The 20683-nt window shown below is 42.8% G+C and overlaps 2 protein-coding genes across 6 annotated transcripts in view; both read right to left on the bottom strand.

Moving 5' to 3' along the window:
* Window positions 1-18208, bottom strand: part of LOC106602020 (medium-chain acyl-CoA ligase ACSF2, mitochondrial) — a 27441-nt gene extending 9233 nt beyond the window's left edge. For 3 of the 5 annotated variants that reach the window (XR_014391731.1, XM_045715781.2, XM_045715783.2), the window contains exons 1-7: window positions 17446-17581; window positions 16063-16240; window positions 14308-14503; window positions 12944-13072; window positions 12793-12846; window positions 12385-12503; window positions 9442-9604 (exon numbers count right to left, since the gene is read on the bottom strand). Coding sequence is in view for 4 of the 5 variants with exons in the window: in XM_045715781.2 (XP_045571737.2) it covers window positions 9442-9604; window positions 12385-12503; window positions 12793-12846; window positions 12944-13072; window positions 14308-14503; window positions 16063-16226 (825 nt within the window). In the remaining variant the exon portion in view is untranslated. Of the gene's footprint in view, window positions 1-9441; window positions 9605-12384; window positions 12504-12792; window positions 12847-12943; window positions 13073-14307; window positions 14504-16062; window positions 16241-17370; window positions 17582-18075 lie in introns of those variants that run through there. The other 2 variants (XM_082972899.1, XM_082972898.1) reach the window with 2 other exon arrangements.
* The window catches only part of LOC106602029 (peripheral myelin protein 22), a 544081-nt gene that overhangs the window by 100281 nt on the left and 423117 nt on the right, over window positions 1-20683 (bottom strand). The gene's annotated exons all lie outside the window — the stretch shown is intronic.

The following is a 20683-nucleotide window of genomic DNA, read 5'->3' as shown; positions in this document are numbered from 1 at the left end:
TCCCTACAGACCAGTAGACATCAGACAGACAGACTAATACTGTTGTTCCCTACAGACCAGTAGACATCAGACAGACAGACTAATACTGTTGTTCCCTACAGACCAGTAGACAGACAGACAGACTAATACTGTTGTTCCCTAGAGACCAGTAGACATCAGACAGACAGACTAATACTGTTGTTCCCTAGAGACCAGTAGACATCAGACAGACAGACTAATACTGTTGTTCCCTACAGACCAGTAGACATCAGACAGACAGACTAATACTGTTGTTCCCTACAGACCAGTAGACATCAGACAGACAGACTAATACTGTTGTTCCCTACAGACCAGTAGACATCAGACAGACTAATACTGTTGTTCCCTACAGACCAGTAGACATCAGACAGACTAATACTGTTGTTCCCTACAGACCAGTAGACATCAGACAGACTAATACTGTTGTTCCCTAGAGACCAGTAGACATCAGACAGACAGACTAATACTGTTGTTCCCTACAGACCAGTAGACATCAGACAGACAGACTAATACTGTTGTTCCCTACAGACCAGTAGACATCAGACAGACTAATACTGTTGTTCCCTAGAGACCAGTAGACATCAGACAGACAGACTAATACTGTTGTTCCCTACAGACCAGTAGACATCAGACAGACAGACTAATACTGTTGTTCCCTACAGACCAGTAGACATCAGACAGACAGACTAATACTGTTGTTCCCTACAGACCAGTAGACATCAGACAGACTAATACTGTTGTTCCCTACAGACCAGTAGACATCAGACAGACAGACTAATACTGTTGTTCCCTACAGACCAGTAGACATCAGACAGACAGACTAATACTGTTGTTCCCTACAGACCAGTAGACATCAGACAGACAGACTAATACTGTTGTTCCCTACAGACCAGTAGACATCAGACAGACTAATACTGTTGTTCCCTACAGACCAGTAGACATCAGACAGACTAATACTGTTGTTCCCTACAGACCAGTAGACATCAGACAGACTAATACTGTTGTTCCCTACAGACCAGTAGACATCAGACAGACAGACTAATACTGTTGTTCCCTACAGACCAGTAGACATCAGACAGACAGACTAATACTGTTGTTCCCTACAGACCAGTAGACATCAGACAGACAGACTAATACTGTTGTTCCCTACAGACCAGTAGACATCAGACAGACAGACTAATACTGTTGTTCCCTACAGACCAGTAGACATCAGACAGACTAATACTGTTGTTCCCTACAGACCAGTAGACATCAGACAGACTAATACTGTTGTTCCCTAGAGACCAGTAGACATCAGACAGACTAATACTGTTGTTCCCTAGAGACCAGTAGACATCAGACAGACTAATACTGTTGTTCCCTAGAGACCAGTAGACATCAGACAGACAGACTAATACTGTTGTTCCCTACAGACCAGTAGACATCAGACAGACAGACTAATACTGTTGTTCCCTACAGACCAGTAGACATCAGACAGACTAATACTGTTGTTCCCTAGAGACCAGTAGACATCAGACAGACAGACTAATACTGTTGTTCCCTAGAGACCAGTAGACATCAGACACAGACTAATACTGTTGTTCCCTACAGACCAGTAGACATCAGACAGACTAATACTGTTGTTCCCTATAGACCAGTAGACATCAGACAGACTAATACTGTTGTTCCCTACAGACCAGTAGACATCAGACAGACTAATACTGTTGTTCCCTACAGACCAGTAGACATCAGACAGACAGACTAATACTGTTGTTCCCTACAGACCAGTAGACATCAGACAGACTAATACTGTTGTTCCCTACAGACCAGTAGACATCAGACAGACTAATACTGTTGTTCCCTACAGACCAGTAGACATCAGACAGACAGACTAATACTGTTGTTCCCTACAGACCAGTAGACATCAGACAGACAGACTAATACTGTTGTTCCCTACAGACCAGTAGACATCAGACAGACAGACTAATACTGTTGTTCCCTACAGACCAGTAGACATCAGACAGACTAATACTGTTGTTCCCTAGAGACCAGTAGACATCAGACAGACTAATACTGTTGTTCCCTAGAGACCAGTAGACATCAGACAGACAGACTAATACTGTTGTTCCCTAGAGACCAGTAGACATCAGACAGACAGACTAATACTGTTGTTCCCTACAGACCAGTAGACATCAGACAGACTAATACTGTTGTTCCCTACAGACCAGTAGACATCAGACAGACAGACTAATACTGTTGTTCCCTAGAGACCAGTAGACATCAGACAGACAGACTAATACTGTTGTTCCCTACAGACCAGTAGACATCAGACAGACAGACTAATACTGTTGTTCCCTACAGACCAGTAGACATCAGACAGACTAATACTGTTGTTCCCTACAGACCAGTAGACATCAGACAGACTAATACTGTTGTTCCCTACAGACCAGTAGACATCAGACAGACTAATACTGTTGTTCCCTACAGACCAGTAGACATCAGACAGACAGACTAATACTGTTGTTCCCTACAGACCAGTAGACATCAGACAGACTAATACTGTTGTTCCCTACAGACCAGTAGACATCAGACAGACAGACTAATACTGTTGTTCCCTAGAGACCAGTAGACATCAGACAGACAGACTAATACTGTTGTTCCCTACAGACCAGTAGACATCAGACAGACAGACTAATACTGTTGTTCCCTAGAGACCAGTAGACATCAGACAGACAGACTAATACTGTTGTTCCCTACAGACCAGTAGACATCAGACAGACTAATACTGTTGTTCCCTACAGACCAGTAGACATCAGACAGACTAATACTGTTGTTCCCTACAGACCAGTAGACATCAGACAGACTAATACTGTTGTTCCCTACAGACCAGTAGACATCAGACAGACTAATACTGTTGTTCCCTACAGACCAGTAGACATCAGACAGACTAATACTGTTGTTCCCTACAGACCAGTAGACATCAGACAGACAGACTAATACTGTTGTTCCCTACAGACCAGTAGACATCAGACAGACAGACTAATACTGTTGTTCCCTACAGACCAGTAGACATCAGACAGACAGACTAATACTGTTGTTCCCTACAGACCAGTAGACATCAGACAGACAGACTAATACTGTTGTTCCCTACAGACCAGTAGACATCAGACAGACTAATACTGTTGTTCCCTACAGACCAGTAGACATCAGACAGACTAATACTGTTGTTCCCTAGAGACCAGTAGACATCAGACAGACTAATACTGTTGTTCCCTAGAGACCAGTAGACATCAGACAGACTAATACTGTTGTTCCCTAGAGACCAGTAGACATCAGACAGACAGACTAATACTGTTGTTCCCTACAGACCAGTAGACATCAGACAGACAGACTAATACTGTTGTTCCCTACAGACCAGTAGACATCAGACAGACTAATACTGTTGTTCCCTACAGACCAGTAGACATCAGACAGACAGACTAATACTGTTGTTCCCTAGAGACCAGTAGACATCAGACAGACAGACTAATACTGTTGTTCCCTACAGACCAGTAGACATCAGACAGACAGACTAATACTGTTGTTCCCTACAGACCAGTAGACATCAGACAGACTAATACTGTTGTTCCCTAGAGACCAGTAGACATCAGACACAGACTAATACTGTTGTTCCCTAGAGACCAGTAGACATCAGACAGACAGACTAATACTGTTGTTCCCTACAGACCAGTAGACATCAGACAGACTAATACTGTTGTTCCCTACAGACCAGTAGACATCAGACAGACTAATACTGTTGTTCCCTACAGACCAGTAGACATCAGACAGACTAATACTGTTGTTCCCTACAGACCAGTAGACATCAGACAGACTAATACTGTTGTTCCCTACACACCAGTAGACATCAGACAGACTAATACTGTTGTTCCCTACAGACCAGTAGACATCAGACAGACTAATACTGTTGTTCCCTACAGACCAGTAGACATCAGACAGACAGACTAATACTGTTGTTCCCTACAGACCAGTAGACATCAGACAGACAGACTAATACTGTTGTTCCCTACAGACCAGTAGACATCAGACAGACTAATACTGTTGTTCCCTACAGACCAGTAGACATCAGACAGACTAATACTGTTGTTCCCTACAGACCAGTAGACATCAGACAGACTAATACTGTTGTTCCCTACAGACCAGTAGACATCAGACAGACTAATACTGTTGTTCCCTACAGACCAGTAGACATCAGACAGACTAATACTGTTGTTCCCTATAGACCAGTAGACATCAGACAGACTAATACTGTTGTTCCCTACAGACCAGTAGACATCAGCAGCAGACTAATACTGTTGTTCCCTACAGACCAGTAGACATCAGACAGACTAATACTGTTGTTCCCTACAGACCAGTAGACATCAGACAGACTAATACTGTTGTTCCCTACAGACCAGTAGACATCAGACAGACTAATACTGTTGTTCCCTACAGACCAGTAGACATCAGACAGACTAATACTGTTGTTCCCTACAGACCAGTAGACATCAGACAGACAGACTAATACTGTTGTTCCCTACAGACCAGTAGACATCAGACAGACAGACTAATACTGTTGTTCCCTACAGACCAGTAGACATCAGACAGACTAATACTGTTGTTCCCTACACACCAGTAGACATCAGACAGACTAATACTGTTGTTCCCTACAGACCAGTAGACATCAGACAGACTAATACTGTTGTTCCCTACACACCAGTAGACATCAGACAGACTAATACTGTTGTTCCCTACAGACCAGTAGACATCAGACAGACAGACTAATACTGTTGTTCCCTACAGACCAGTAGACATCAGACAGACAGACTAATACTGTTGTTCCCTACAGACCAGTAGACATCAGACAGACAGACTAATACTGTTGTTCCCTACAGACCAGTAGACATCAGACAGACAGACTAATACTGTTGTTCCCTACAGACCAGTAGACATCAGACAGACGCTAATACTGTTGTTCCCTACAGACCAGTAGACATCAGACAGACTAATACTGTTGTTCCCTACAGACCAGTAGACATCAGACAGACTAATACTGTTGTTCCCTAGAGACCAGTAGACATCAGACAGACTAATACTGTTGTTCCCTAGAGACCAGTAGACATCAGACAGACAGACTAATACTGTTGTTCCCTACAGACCAGTAGACATCAGACAGACAGACTAATACTGTTGTTCCCTACAGACCAGTAGACATCAGACAGACAGACTAATACTGTTGTTCCCTAGAGACCAGTAGACATCAGACAGACAGACTAATACTGTTGTTCCCTAGAGACCAGTAGACATCAGACACAGACTAATACTGTTGTTCCCTAGAGACCAGTAGACATCAGACAGACAGACTAATACTGTTGTTCCCTACAGACCAGTAGACATCAGACAGACAGACTAATACTGTTGTTCCCTACAGACCAGTAGACATCAGACAGACTAATACTGTTGTTCCCTACAGACCAGTAGACATCAGACAGACTAATACTGTTGTTCCCTATAGACCAGTAGACACCAGACAGACTAATACTGTTGTTCCCTACAGACCAGTACACATCAGACAGACTAATACTGTTGTTCCCTACAGACCAGTAGACATCAGACAGACTAATACTGTTGTTCCCTACACACCAGTAGACATCAGACAGACAGACTAATACTGTTGTTCCCTACAGACCAGTAGACATCAGACAGACAGACTAATACTGTTGTTCCCTACAGACCAGTAGACATCAGACAGACAGACTAATACTGTTGTTCCCTACAGACCAGTAGACATCAGACAGACTAATACTGTTGTTCCCTATAGACCAGTAGACATCAGACAGACTAATACTGTTGTTCCCTACAGACCAGTAGACATCAGACAGACGCTAATACTGTTGTTCCCTACAGACCAGTAGACATCAGACAGACTAATACTGTTGTTCCCTACAGACCAGTAGACATCAGACAGACTAATACTGTTGTTCCCTATAGACCAGTAGACATCAGACAGACTAATACTGTTGTTCCCTACAGACCAGTAGACATCAGACAGACAGACTAATACTGTTGTTCCCTACAGACCAGTAGACATCAGACAGACTAATACTGTTGTTCCCTACAGACCAGTAGACATCAGACAGACGAATACTGTTGTTCCCTACAGACCAGTAGACATCAGACAGACTAATACTGTTGTTCCCTACAGACCAGTAGACATCAGACAGACAGACTAATACTGTTGTTCCCTACAGACCAGTAGACATCAGACAGACTAATACTGTTGTTCCCTACAGACCAGTAGACATCAGACAGACAGACTAATACTGTTGTTCCCTACAGACCAGTAGACATCAGACAGACAGACTAATACTGTTGTTCCCTACAGACCAGTAGACATCAGACAGACAGACTAATACTGTTGTTCCCTACAGACCAGTAGACATCAGACAGACTAATACTGTTGTTCCCTACAGACCAGTAGACATCAGACAGACAGACTAATACTGTTGTTCCCTACAGACCAGTAGACATCAGACAGACTAATACTGTTGTTCCCTAGAGACCAGTAGACATCAGACAGACTAATACTGTTGTTCCCTAGAGACCAGTAGACATCAGACAGACTAATACTGTTGTTCCCTAGAGACCAGTAGACATCAGACAGACTAATACTGTTGTTCCCTACAGACCAGTAGACATCAGACAGACTAATACTGTTGTTCCCTACAGACCAGTAGACATCAGACAGACTAATACTGTTGTTCCCTAGAGACCAGTAGACATCAGACAGACTAATACTGTTGTTCCCTAGAGACCAGTAGACATCAGACAGACTAATACTGTTGTTCCCTAGAGACCAGTAGACATCAGACAGACAGACTAATACTGTTGTTCCCTACAGACCAGTAGACATCAGACAGACGCTAATACTGTTGTTCCCTACAGACCAGTAGACATCAGACAGACAGACTAATACTGTTGTTCCCTAGAGACCAGTAGACATCAGACAGACTAATACTGTTGTTCCCTACAGACCAGTAGACATCAGACAGACAGACTAATACTGTTGTTCCCTACAGACCAGTAGACATCAGACAGACTAATACTGTTGTTCCCTACAGACCAGTAGACATCAGACAGACTAATACTGTTGTTCCCTAGAGACCAGTAGACATCAGACAGACAGACTAATACTGTTGTTCCCTAGAGACCAGTAGACATCAGACAGACAGACTAATACTGTTGTTCCCTATAGACCACTAGACATCAGACAGACTAATACTGTTGTTCCCTACAGACCACTAGACATCAGACAGACTAATACTGTTGTTCCCTACAGACCAGTAGACATCAGACAGACTAATACTGTTGTTCCCTACAGACCACTAGACATCAGACAGACTAATACTGTTGTTCCCTACAGACCAGTAGACATCAGACAGACTAATACTGTTGTTCCCTACAGACCAGTAGACATCAGACAGACTAATACTGTTGTTCCCTACAGACCAGTAGACATCAGACAGACTAATACTGTTGTTCCCTACAGACCAGTAGACATCAGACAGACTAATACTGTTGTTCCCTACAGACCAGTAGACATCAGACAGACTAATACTGTTGTTCCCTAGAGACCAGTAGACATCAGACAGACTAATACTGTTGTTCCCTACAGACCAGTAGACATCAGACAGACAGACTAATACTGTTGTTCCCTACAGACCAGTAGACATCAGACAGACAGACTAATACTGTTGTTCCCTACAGACCAGTAGACATCAGACAGACTAATACTGTTGTTCCCTACAGACCAGTAGACATCAGACAGACAGACTAATACTGTTGTTCCCTAGAGACCAGTAGACATCAGACAGACTAATACTGTTGTTCCCTATAGACCAGTAGACATCAGACAGACTAATACTGTTGTTCCCTACAGACCAGTAGACATCAGACAGACTAATACTGTTGTTCCCTACAGACCAGTAGACATCAGACAGACTAATACTGTTGTTCCCTACAGACCAGTAGACATCAGACAGACTAATACTGTTGTTCCCTACAGACCAGTAGACATCAGACAGACTAATAATGTTGTTCCCTACAGACCAGTAGACATCAGACAGACTAATACTGTTGTTCCCTATAGACCAGTAGACATCAGACAGACTAATACTGTTGTTCCCTACAGACCAGTAGACATCAGACAGACTAATACTGTTGTTCCCTACAGACCAGTAGACATCAGACAGACTAATACTGTTGTTCCCTACAGACCAGTAGACATCAGACAGACTAATACTGTTGTTCCCTATAGACCAGTAGACATCAGACAGACAGACTAATACTGTTGTTCCCTACAGACCAGTAGACATCAGACAGACAGACTAATACTGTTGTTCCCTACAGACCAGTAGACATCAGACAGACTAATACTGTTGTTCCCTACAGACCAGTAGACATCAGACAGACTAATACTGTTGTTCCCTACAGACCAGTAGACATCAGACAGACGCTAATACTGTTGTTCCCTACAGACCAGTAGACATCAGACAGACTAATACTGTTGTTCCCTACAGACCAGTAGACATCAGACAGACTAATACTGTTGTTCCCTATAGACCAGTAGACATCAGACAGACTAATACTGTTGTTCCCTACAGACCACTAGACATCAGACAGACTAATACTGTTGTTCCCTACAGACCAGTAGACATCAGACAGACTAATACTGTTGTTCCCTACAGACCAGTAGACATCAGACAGACTAATACTGTTGTTCCCTACAGACCAGTAGACATCAGACAGACTAATACTGTTGTTCCCTACAGACCAGTAGACATCAGACAGACTAATACTGTTGTTCCCTACACACCAGTAGACATCAGACAGACTAATACTGTTGTTCCCTACAGACCAGTAGACATCAGACAGACAGACTAATACTGTTGTTCCCTACAGACCAGTAGACATCAGACAGACAGACTAATACTGTTGTTCCCTACAGACCAGTAGACATCAGACAGACTAATACTGTTGTTCCCTACAGACCAGTAGACATCAGACAGACTAATACTGTTGTTCCCTACAGACCAGTAGACATCAGACAGACTAAATTGTGTGTAGGTGAGGGTAATGATAATAATGTATATATGTGTGAGCTGTGCAGTACAGTATTACTGCTCCAGGGGGCGCTGTATTGCAGCTGATCCTGTTCTTCCATTTCCTCGGGTGTGTGGGGGGTGTGTGTGGGGATGTGTAAGGCCTGATTTCCCAGACACAGATTAAGCCTAGTCCAATGGAGATCACTATGGAAAGTGCTTCTTAGTCCAAGACTTGGTTTAATCTGTGTCCAGGAAATCAGCTGTAAAGTATTCTTCTTCTTCTTCTTTTCAACAGGATACCCACGGATGTGAACTGTATGTTGATTGGGTCGTCAAAGGACAGTTTGGTCTGCAGGTCCTGCAGCTCCTGGTGGTGTTTTCTGCTTCCAGCCTGCATCACATCCTCTACATGTACAGTCCCTGTCTGTCTGCTGTCTGTCACAATCACCATACACAGGTCTGGTAGTCTGGCAGGAGGAACACAGTAGGTTAACATTACAGTAACACAATGACCGTTACATTACAGTAACATTATAGTAACACAATGACAGGTACAGTAGTTACATTACAGTAACACAATGACAGTTACATTACAATAACATTATAGTAACACATTACAGTAACATTATAGTAACACAATGACAGGTACAGTAGTTACATTACAGTAACACAATGACAGGTACAGTAATTACATTACAGTAACACAATGACAGTTACATTACAATAACATTACAGTAACACAATGACAGTTACATTACAATAACATTATAGTAACACATTACAGTAACATTATAGTAACACAATGACAGGTACAGTAGTTACATTACAGTAACACAATGACAGTTACATTACAATAACATTATAGTAACACAATGACAGGTACATTACAGTAACATTACAGTAACAGCCTTCATTAGGTCCTCCACTGTCCCTGTCTGTCTGCATCAACATACACAGATAATGAGGTTCGTTCCATCTACCGTTAAATAGACATCCACTAGTGGTAATATTTCTTATTTAGAGCCAATCCATTATTGTTCCAGTGTATCCCTTTTACTGTGTTTGACATCAGCCGGGTAATGCCAGGGTTGTGGACGGAGGCTAGGGCCATGAGAGTGTATAGCAGTGTTATTTCAAAAAATGTTTTATTGTCACATAGTGGCAGTGGAATATGTTGTTTTACAGGGTCAGCCATAGTAGTACAGGCCCCCTGGAGCAAATTAGGGGTTAGTGTCTTGCTCAAGGGCACATCATCAGATTTTTCACCTTGTCGGCTCAGGTATTCAAACATGTGACCTTTCAGTTACTAACCCAACACTCTAACCACTAGGCTATCTGCTGCCCTTATACAGTAACTATCTGCAGTAATAACTATCTGCAGTAATACCTACAGTTGAAGTCGGAAGTTTACATACTCCTCAGCCAAATACATTTAAACTCAGGTTTTTCACAATTCCTGACATTTAATCCTAGTAAAAATTCCCTGTCTTAGGTCAGTTAGGATCACAACTTTATTTTAAGAATGTGAAATGTCAGAATAATAGTAATAGAATTATCTATTTCAGCTTTTATTTCTTTCATCATATTCCCAGTGGGTCAGAAGTTTACATATACTCAATTAGTATTTGGAAGCATTGCCTTTAAATTGTTTAACTTCGGTCAAACGTTTCGGGTAGCCTTCCCGCAAGCTTCCCACAATAAGTTGGGTGAATTTTGGCCCATTCCTCCTGACAGAGCTGGTGTAACTGAGTCAGGTTTGTAGGCCTCCTTGCTCACACATGCTTTTTCAGGTCTGCCCACAAATTTTCTATAGGTTTGAGGTCAGGGCTTTGTGATGACCACTCCAATACCTTGACTTTGTTGTCCTTAAGCCATTTTGCTACAACTTTGGAAGTATGCTTGGGGTCATTGTCCATTTGGAAGACTCATTTGTGACCAAGCTTTAACTTCCTGACAGATGTCTTGAGATGTTGCTTCAATATATCCATATAATTTTCCTACCTCATGAAGCCATCTATTTTGTGAAGTGCACCAGTCCCTCCTGCAGCAAAGCACACCCACAACATGATGCTGCCACCCCTGTGCTTCAAGGTTGGGATGGTGTTCTTCGGCTTGCAAGTCTCCCCCTTTTCCTCCAAACATAACGATGGTCATTATGGCCAAACAGTTATATTTTTGTTTCATCAGACCAGAGGACATTTCTCCCAAAAATCTTTGTCCCCATGTGCAGTTGCAAACCGTAGTCTGGCTTTTTTATTGCGGTTTTGGAGCAGTGGCTTCTTCCTTGCTGAGCGGCCTTTCAGGTTATGTCGAGATAGGACTCGTTTTACTGTGGATATAGATACTTTTGTACCTGTTTCCTCCAACATCTTCACAAGGTCCTTTGCTGTTGTTCTGGGATTGATTTGCACTTTTCACACCAAAGTAGGTTAATCTCTAGGAGACAGAACGCGTCTCCTTCCTGAGCGGTATGACGGCTGCGTGGTCCCATGGTGTTTATACTTGCGTACTATTGTTTGTACAGATGAACGTGGTACCTTCAGGCATTTGGAAATTGCTCCCAAGGATGAACCAGACTTGTGGAGGTCTACTATCTTTTTCTGAGGTCTAGGCTGATTTCTTTTGATTTCCCCATTATGTCAAGCAAAGAGGCACTGAGTTTGAAGGTAGGCCTTGAAATACATCCACAGGTACACCTCCAATTGACTCAAATGATGTCAATTAGCCTATCAAAAGCTTCTAAAGCCATGACATCATTTTCTGGAATTTTCCAAGCTGTTTCAAGGCACAGTCAACTTAGTGTATGTAAACTTCTAACCCACTGGAATTGTGATACAGTGAAATTGTGATAAGTGAAATAATCTGTCTGTAAACAATTGTTGGAAAAATGACTTGTGTCATGCACAAGGTAGATGTCCTAACCGACTTGCCAAAACTATAGTTTGTTAACAAGAAATTTGTGGAGTGGTTGAAAAACAAGTTTTAATGACTCCAACATAAGTGTATGTAAACTTCCGACTTCAACTGTATCTGCAGTAATACCTATATGCAGCAGGAACAATCTGCAGCAGTAACTATCTGCAGTCACTACCTGCAGTAATGACTATCTGGAGTAACTACCTGTAGTAATATCTAGTAACTATCTGCAGTAAGTAACTGTAGACCTATGCTATATGTTAGTATATTACTGGTTTATCCTGCTAGTTATTGATTTACTTCACGGTCCAATAGTACAGAATTAACATACCTGGAGCTTCTAAAGACCCCTGACTCTGCTGTTTCCATCTCTGGGCAGATCTGTCTCAGCATGTCACAGAACCTCTGGGTCTTAAACTGGGTGGGACACACCACTGCTTTACACTGCACCTACAGAGACAGAGAGAATAGAACCTCTGGGTCTTAATAAACTGGGTGGGACACAACACTGCTTTACACTGCACCTACAGAGACAGAGAGAATAGAACCTCTGGGTCTTAATAAACTGGGAAGGACACACCACTGCTTTACACTGCACCTACAGAGACAGAGAGAACAGAACCTCTGGGTCTTAATAAACTGGGAAGGACACAGACAGCACCAGGGTCAGGATCAGTTCAGCTATTCATTCAGTCAAACCAGGAAGTGTAAAACAACATGGTACTGGATAAGAACAAACCTTCCTCAGGGTGTACTCCAGCTCCTTCAGCTGATAGGCTGGGTTTATTGACACCTGTAGAGATTAGAACAATACTTTAATATTAGGAACAATAGATCCTAACAGATAATACATATTAATTTTAGAATCTAATCTAATAGCTCATCTTCACCAGTATGATGCCAGACTTGGCTGTGGCGAACTGAAACAGGATCCAGTGGTATGTGTTGGGCCCCCAGACTCCTAGTCTGTCCCCTCTCTTCAGACCCAGGGCCAGGAGACCTGCAGCAGCCTGGTCAACCTGGGTAGGAGGGAGACCATGACCCAGGTAGTAATATACAGGATGATATCCCTATATGTAAAGGCATTATTCAGTTTGTGTTTATGAGTATGTGTATAAATGTAATGTAATATTATTACAAAGCTGTTTATGTTTCTGTTGTTCCACCATGGATGACCTAGTTAGCAGGCCGCAGGGTGTTTCACCATGGATGACCTAGTTAGCAGGCCTCAGGGTGTTTCACCATGGATGACCTAGTTAGCAGGCCTCAGGGTGTTTCACCATGGATGACCTAGTTAGCAGGCCTCAGGGTGTTTCACCATGGATGACCTAGTTAGCAGGCCTCAGGGTGTTTCACCATGGATGACCTAGTTAGCAGGCCTCAGGGTGTTTCACCATGGATGACCTAGTTAGCAGGCCTCAGGGTGTTTCACCATGGATTACCTAGTTAGCAGGACTCAGGGTGTTTCACCATGGATGACCTAGTTGCCTCAGGGACAGATTTTCCCCATTTCCTCCCTGTTACTCTCTGTCTGCTTAGCTGTTTAACTAGTGGTAATCAATCGTTTCCCAACAATATACTGAGTTAGATGCTTTAGTGGTAATCAATCGTTTCCCAACAATATACTGAGTTAGATGCTTAACTAGTGGTAATCAATAGTTTCCCAACAATATACTGAGTTAGATGCTTAACTAGTGGTAATCAATCGTTTCCCAACAATATACTGAGTTAGATGCTTAACTACTGGTAATCAATAGTTTCCCAACAATATACTGAGTTAGATGCTTAACTAGTGGTAATCAATAGTTTCCCAACAATATACTGAGTTAGATGCTTAACTAGTGGTAATCAATAGTTTCCCAACAATATACTGAGTTAGATGCTTAAATAGTGGTAATCAATAGTTTCCCAACAATATACTGAGTTAGATGCTTAACTAGTGGTAATCAATAGTTTCCCAACAATATACTGAGTTAGATGCTTAACTAGTGGTAATCAATAGTTTCCCAACAATATACTGAGTTAGATGCTTAACGAGTGGTAATCAATAGTTTCCCAACAATATGCTGACACATAATAGTTGTTATGTAATTCCACGATGTCAGGTTTTACTATTTGGTAAACCACCAATCAAATGCACTGACAGATAGGCCTGCTGTATGTGCTTTGAGTGGGAACAGAGTTAATGGCCTAACAGTAACGGCCTCTAAATATGATGAAATAGATTAGAAGAGAGGGTGGATGAAAGACCTACGTCCTCCTGAAACTGGGAGAAGGTCTTACGGACTCCATCCTGCAGGAAGACCAGGGCCTCTCTGTGGGGCCAGCGGTCGGCTGCAGCCTGAAGACTCTGACCCACTGTCTGGCCCAGCAGGGACACTGAGGAGGCCCCATGGACGTAGCTGAAGCTCTGCCCTGGGACCATGGGGGGACTGTCCACATAGAGGGATCTGTTGAGGGAGAGACGTAAACAGTATACAGAGTAGACCTGGGTCAAATACATGTGGGAAATACTTGGAAGCTGTTTTTAGGTGCACTTCATAACACTTTGGAGTTTGGACATCGAGGACTTTTTAATTGGTTCCATTGTACCAGGCAAACTACAGTAGACACAACCAAATGAATTCAGCTCAAGTATTTGACATAAGTACTGTAGTTGACCAAAGTTTGATACAGAAAGAGATAAAGAGAGAGTAAACACAGAGACATGGGTTGGAACACAGGGACATGGGTTGGTACACAGAGACATGGGTTGGTACACAGAGAGACATGGGTTGGTACACAGAGAGACATGGGTTGGTACACAGAGAGGGAGTAGAAACAGAGGGATAGGTTTGGTTTACAGACAGAGTGGACTGTGAGGGTGTTCTTTATCCATGACAGTAGTCTCTTTTGAAACATCTCAGACCCAACCTCCTGTAGTGTTCCCTGACTGTGGTTTCATAGTGGACCCCTCTCCACTGTTCTCTCCCCTCTCCACTGTTCTCTTAGGAGCCGTTGGGAAAACAGCACAGATACGGCCCACCTCACTCACTCACTATTGTCCCATCAGGTCACAGGACACGTGAAGTCTTTTAGAGGGGAAACTGGACTAATGGATACGTGAGAACCCTGTTCCTTACAGCCAAGACAACCACGCTGAACCCTGTTCCTTACAGCCAAGACAACCACGCTGAACCCCGTTCCTTACAGCCAAGACAACCACACTGAACCCCGTTCCTTACAGCCAAGACAACCACGCTGAACCCCGTTCCTTACAGCCAAGACAACCACGCTGAACCCCGTTCCTTACAGCCAAGACAACCATGCTGAACCCTGTTCCTTACAGCCAAGACAACCACGCTGAACCCTGTTCCTTACAGCCAAGACAACCACGCTGAACCCTGTTCCTTACAGCCAAGACAACCACGCTGAACCCTGTTCCTTACAGCCAAAACAACCACGCTGAACCCCGTTCCTTACAGCCAAGACAACCACGCTGAACCCTGTTCCTTACAGCCAAGACAACAACGCTGAACCCTGTTCCTTACAGCCAAGACAACCACGCTGAACCCCGTTCCTTACAGCCAAGACAACCACGCTGAACCCTGTTCCTTACAGCCAAGACAAAGCAGAAGCTTGGCTGGACAATCCAAGTAAAAACATATTTTAAAAACATGTTTCTGAAAAGGATTGCTTCAATAGTATGCAGTGACTTGAGCATGGCTCAGCTGGCATTGAAAGACATTACCCTCAGTCTGAATACTAGTCAAGACACATACAGGCCATCAGGTCCATACTCTACAGTTGACAGATCATAGTGATCACTGCAACTGTAATTGACTACATTGAAATGGGATTGACCCCAACTGGTGGTGTGCTCTATAGGTCTGAATGACAAAATGTCATCTACAATCTATGTCAAAGGTCAGAGGTGGGCTTTAGAAAGGAAACACAACTTGCAAAATTACAGAGAAATAATCAAGCTAGTCTATTTATGTATGACAATGTCAAGAGTTAATTAACCTACCTACTGCACCAGAGCCAGGTTGGGTTCCCAGGTGTCCATGTCTTCTGTAGTGAGGAGACCACCTGTAGAGGTTGTAACACAGCCCTTCTAGAGAACACACTGAGCTGTCTGAGGTGAGCTGCCCTGGACCTCAGTAGCGAGGAGCTGATCCACACTGCTGACATGGCCTCAGTCAGCTCTGAAAATAAGACCCAATTTATTATGTTCTGAATCCATTTAGACCTTTGTTAAAAATGTTGGCTTAAAATCTTCCTAGAAGTCAGAAAAACATGAGAAGGGACATGTACAAAATGCTGATTTTTTGACTTTTTAGTAAGTCTTTATTCATATTATAAATCTCATTTATTAAATGTTTCCATGTGGTTTCTACTAAAAGAGGCACTTTATTTAACAGGTTTTTTAAATTCAATATTGGTGCACAATATCTATGTACAATATCAAAGGAAAGCAAAAGGCACTCTATTCGTGGAATGACCCATCTAGAATCTAGAAAGTCGATGGCCATTGAAATGCATTGGGTTTTAAGCGAATATTGTTGCAGTGCAAAAAGTATGAATAGTATCAAACAGGAACCTGCACATTCTAAAGTTGGATAACTTTTGATAACTTATGTGCTTTCAGCATGCACATGACAAATACGTGTCAGATTTTCCGCAAGCACATTAATAAGAAGTATATCGAATTTCTAAAGCCGTTCTTGCTTTCAGCAAGCACATCTATCTAAAATCATTTTGCGGCTATATAGCATACTCAATGCGACACATTTACTTCTGAGTAACACGTCATTACAAAATAGATTACGCGCACTTTTTCTTATTTTGGCTTGGTAATGGGTAGGCTATCGCTAGGTCGTTACACATAACTTCCATGCTGGTTGGAACACTCTTAGACTGCAGAATAGACAAACAAAAACGTTTTACTAGGCCCAATTTAAGGTGTCACTGGGGAATAATCATCATTTAGTGTTTGTTATTTTAGCCATCTGGCTGCAGGCCTGATTGTTGGCTCGACATCTTACTGTAACATTAGGAGTTAATACCCAGTACTGGCACTGGTTTATATTATTATTCCATTAACGCTCTCAAAACGTTTCTGTTACATCAAATCTCTGTTAGGCTTCATCATCATGTCCCATCACGAACGACAATCAAAAAATGAAACAAAGGATTGATCATCTCTGACCGACGCGAATTACAGGCCTCAAGAAATCAATCACTCTGGAATTCTAGATATTTTAATAATACCGCTGTCTGCGCCCTACCATATTTGCATGATAAACTATTGTAATTTTTCTGAACACATCCTTACAGTAAATGACAAAATGTGCTCTAACTTCAGAAAACTTTTCTCCGATCTTTTCGAGTATAACATAAGTTTCCCTACCAGAAAACACGCGATACCGTAAAGTGTTGTGTATTCGCGCACGAAAATTCAGGAAGAAACTGAAGAACGGATGTCTGAACAATGTTTTCGGCTTGACCGCGTTTTGTAAGTGTCCGCCCTCTTGCCCGCAGTGACTTTCCTGGTACAACCTGTTACGAAACACGAGATTGCGCACGTCCAACATAAAAGCCCAGCTGTCAAGGCGGGTAAATTAAAATGTCTTTATTTTCTGGCTAGGTAGCAAGCTATTTTCTTCTTTGGAATACGTTTTTGGAAGCTATTGTCCAAATCACAGTTATTAAGAGTTTTCTACAACTAACTTTGTAGTCTGACGCTATTTACAGAAATCGATTACACTAATCAAATCAAATGTATTTATATAGTCCATCTTACATCAGCTGATATCTCAAAGTGCTGTACAGAAACCCAGCCTAAAACCCCAAACAGCAAGCAATGCAGGTGTAGAAGCTCCTAAGCTACGCTAAGTTATTTTGCAAGCTATTTTAAAGTTAGCTCGATTCTTCTGTATAGCCATAGCTAGCTGGCGTAATCATTAGACAAGGAATCATTCACCTGCTAAGACCTAGCAAGTGACATAAATCTCATGATTTATTGATCACCCAGTTATACCTGTAGTTTTTGTAGAAGCACGACTGAAGTAGAAAACAATTGTTTAGCTTTTACATTGCCGGCATTCTGTGAATCTGAACTGCACATTGATTAAAGTAAAGCCCCGTCTAAACTATTTACAATTGTCTGTCCCCACCCCCAGTTAGACGGGGTACCGACGAGCGTCATTCAACTTCACAATGCCCTGGGCTACGTAAAGTAGTGATTCTACGTCACGCTGTAACACATACATACACACACATACACTCACGTTGTTTGCCACTTTTGTATGAATTGTTTTTAATAAAATATATTTGTATTTCATTGTCATGTATTCATTATCTTTAACTAGTTAAATGTTTGTAGTTTGCATGTTTCAGCAGTGATTAACATGGTTAAATAGTCGTAAATCTCTGCTTGATTTTGCTTTCGGTATATTTGCCATTTTTATACATTCTATTTTTCCACGGAAGAAAGCAATAATTAATTGACACAATTACTATAAATAAATGGACACTACCTGTTATTAAATGGAAATTGCTCTCCGTAAATATAAATGCTGAGAAGTGCTCACCTGAAGCCATTCGGCTATGGGTTTCAGATCCCTACCATAACAATACAAGTCAGACCAACCTTTAAAGGTTTTATTTACAACCTCTGGGGTATAACATGTTGGGAATAGTGGTATAGGAGAGGCTGCCATGAAATATAACCTCTAACCCCTAATTTGAGTGGAGTCTTCACCAATGCCAAGAGGGGCCTATCTTATGCCTGCCTCCACTGAGTGAGAACGGCTGCAATCTGTACCACTAGGCCCCCTGCACCACGTCCTTCCCCGAAAGCTGCAGCTTTGTGTCCTTCATTACTGGGAAAGGCCTAGATTCTAGGAGATCCCACATCGATCTCATTAGATCAGAACAGGATGGACCAAAATATATACACTGCTCAAAAAAATAAAGGGAACACTTAAACAACACATCCTAGATCTGAATGAAATAAATAATCTTATGAAATACTTTTTTCTTTACATAGTTGAATGTGCTGACAACAAAATCACACAAAAATAATAAATGGAAATCCAATTTATCAACCCATGGAGGTCTGGATTTGGAGTCACACTCAAAATTAAAGTGGAAAACCACACTACAGGCTGATCCAACTTTGATGTAATGTCCTTAAAACAAGTCAAAATGAGGCTCAGTAGTGTGTGTGGCCTCCACGTGCCTGTATGACCTCCCTACAACGCCTGGGCATGCTCCTGATGAGGTGGCGGATGGTCTCCTGAGGGATCTCCTCTCAGACCTGGACTAAAGCATCCGCCAACTCCTGGACAGTCTGTGGTGCAACGTGGCGTTGGTGGATGGAGCGAGACATGATGTCCCAGATGTGCTCAATTGGATTCAGGTCTGGGGAACGGGCGGGCCAGTCCATAGCATCAATGCCTTCCTCTTGCAGGAACTGCTGACACACTCCAGCCACATGAGGTCTAGCATTGTCTTGCATTAGGAGGAACCCAGGGCCAACCGCACAAGCACAAGGGGTCTGAGGATCTCATCTCGGTACCTAATGGCAGTCAGGCTACCTCTGGTGAGCACATGGAGGGCTGTGCGGCCCCCCAAAGAAATGCCACCCCACACCATGACTGACCCACCGCCAAACCGGTCATGCTGGAGGATGTTGCAGGCAGCAGAACGTTCTCCACGGCGTCTCCAGACTCTGTCACGTCTGTCACATGTGCTCAGTGTGAACCTGCTTTCATCTGTGAAGAGCACAGGGCGCCAGTGGCGAATTTGGCAATCTTGGTGTTCTCTGGCAAATGCCAAACGTCCTGCACGGTGTTGGGCTGTAAGCACAACCCCCACCTGTGGAAGTCGGGCCCTCATACCACCGTCATGGAGTCTGTTTCTGACCGTTTGAGCAGACACATGCACATTTGTGGCCTGCTGGAGGTCATTTTGCAGGGTTCTGGTGGTGCTCCTCCTGCTCCTCCTTGCACAAAGGCGGAGGTAGCGGTCCTGCTGCTGGGTTGTTGCCCTCGTACGGCCTCCTCCACGTCTCCTGATGTACTGGCCTGTCTCCTGGTAGTGCCTCCATGCTCTGGACACTACGCTGACAGACACAGCAAACCTTCTTGCCACAGCTCGCATTGATGTGCCATCCTGGATGAGCTGCACTACCTGAGCCACTTGTGTGGGTTGTAGACTCTGTCTCATGCTACCACTAGAGTGAAAGCACCGCCAGCATTCAAAAGTGACCAAAACATCAGCCAGGAAGCATAGGAACTGAGAAGTGGTCTGTGGTCGCCACCTGCAGAACCACTCCTTTATTGGGGGTGTCTTGCTTATTGCCTATAATTTCCATCTGTTGTCTATTCCATTTGCACAACAGCATGTGAAATTTATTGTCAATCAGTGTTGCTTCCTAAGTGGACAGTTTGATTTCACAGAAGTGTGATTGACTTGGAGTTACATTGTGTTGTTTAAGTGTTCCCTTTATTTTTTTGAGCAGTGTATATAGTTGTTTTGCTGCAAACCACACATTTTGCTACCCATATGATGTCGATCATTATCAGGTTAATTGATTTATAAGCTTCTGTAAAAACAATAACACTTTAAACAAGTAGTTTGTA

This window comes from Salmo salar, chromosome 03, assembly GCF_965601325.2.
Source record: "Salmo salar chromosome 03, fSalSal1, whole genome shotgun sequence".
Taxonomy (NCBI): Eukaryota; Metazoa; Chordata; class Actinopteri; order Salmoniformes; family Salmonidae; genus Salmo; species Salmo salar.
Note: the sequence above shows the minus strand (reverse complement) of the source record. Positions and strands in the feature narration are given on the sequence as shown.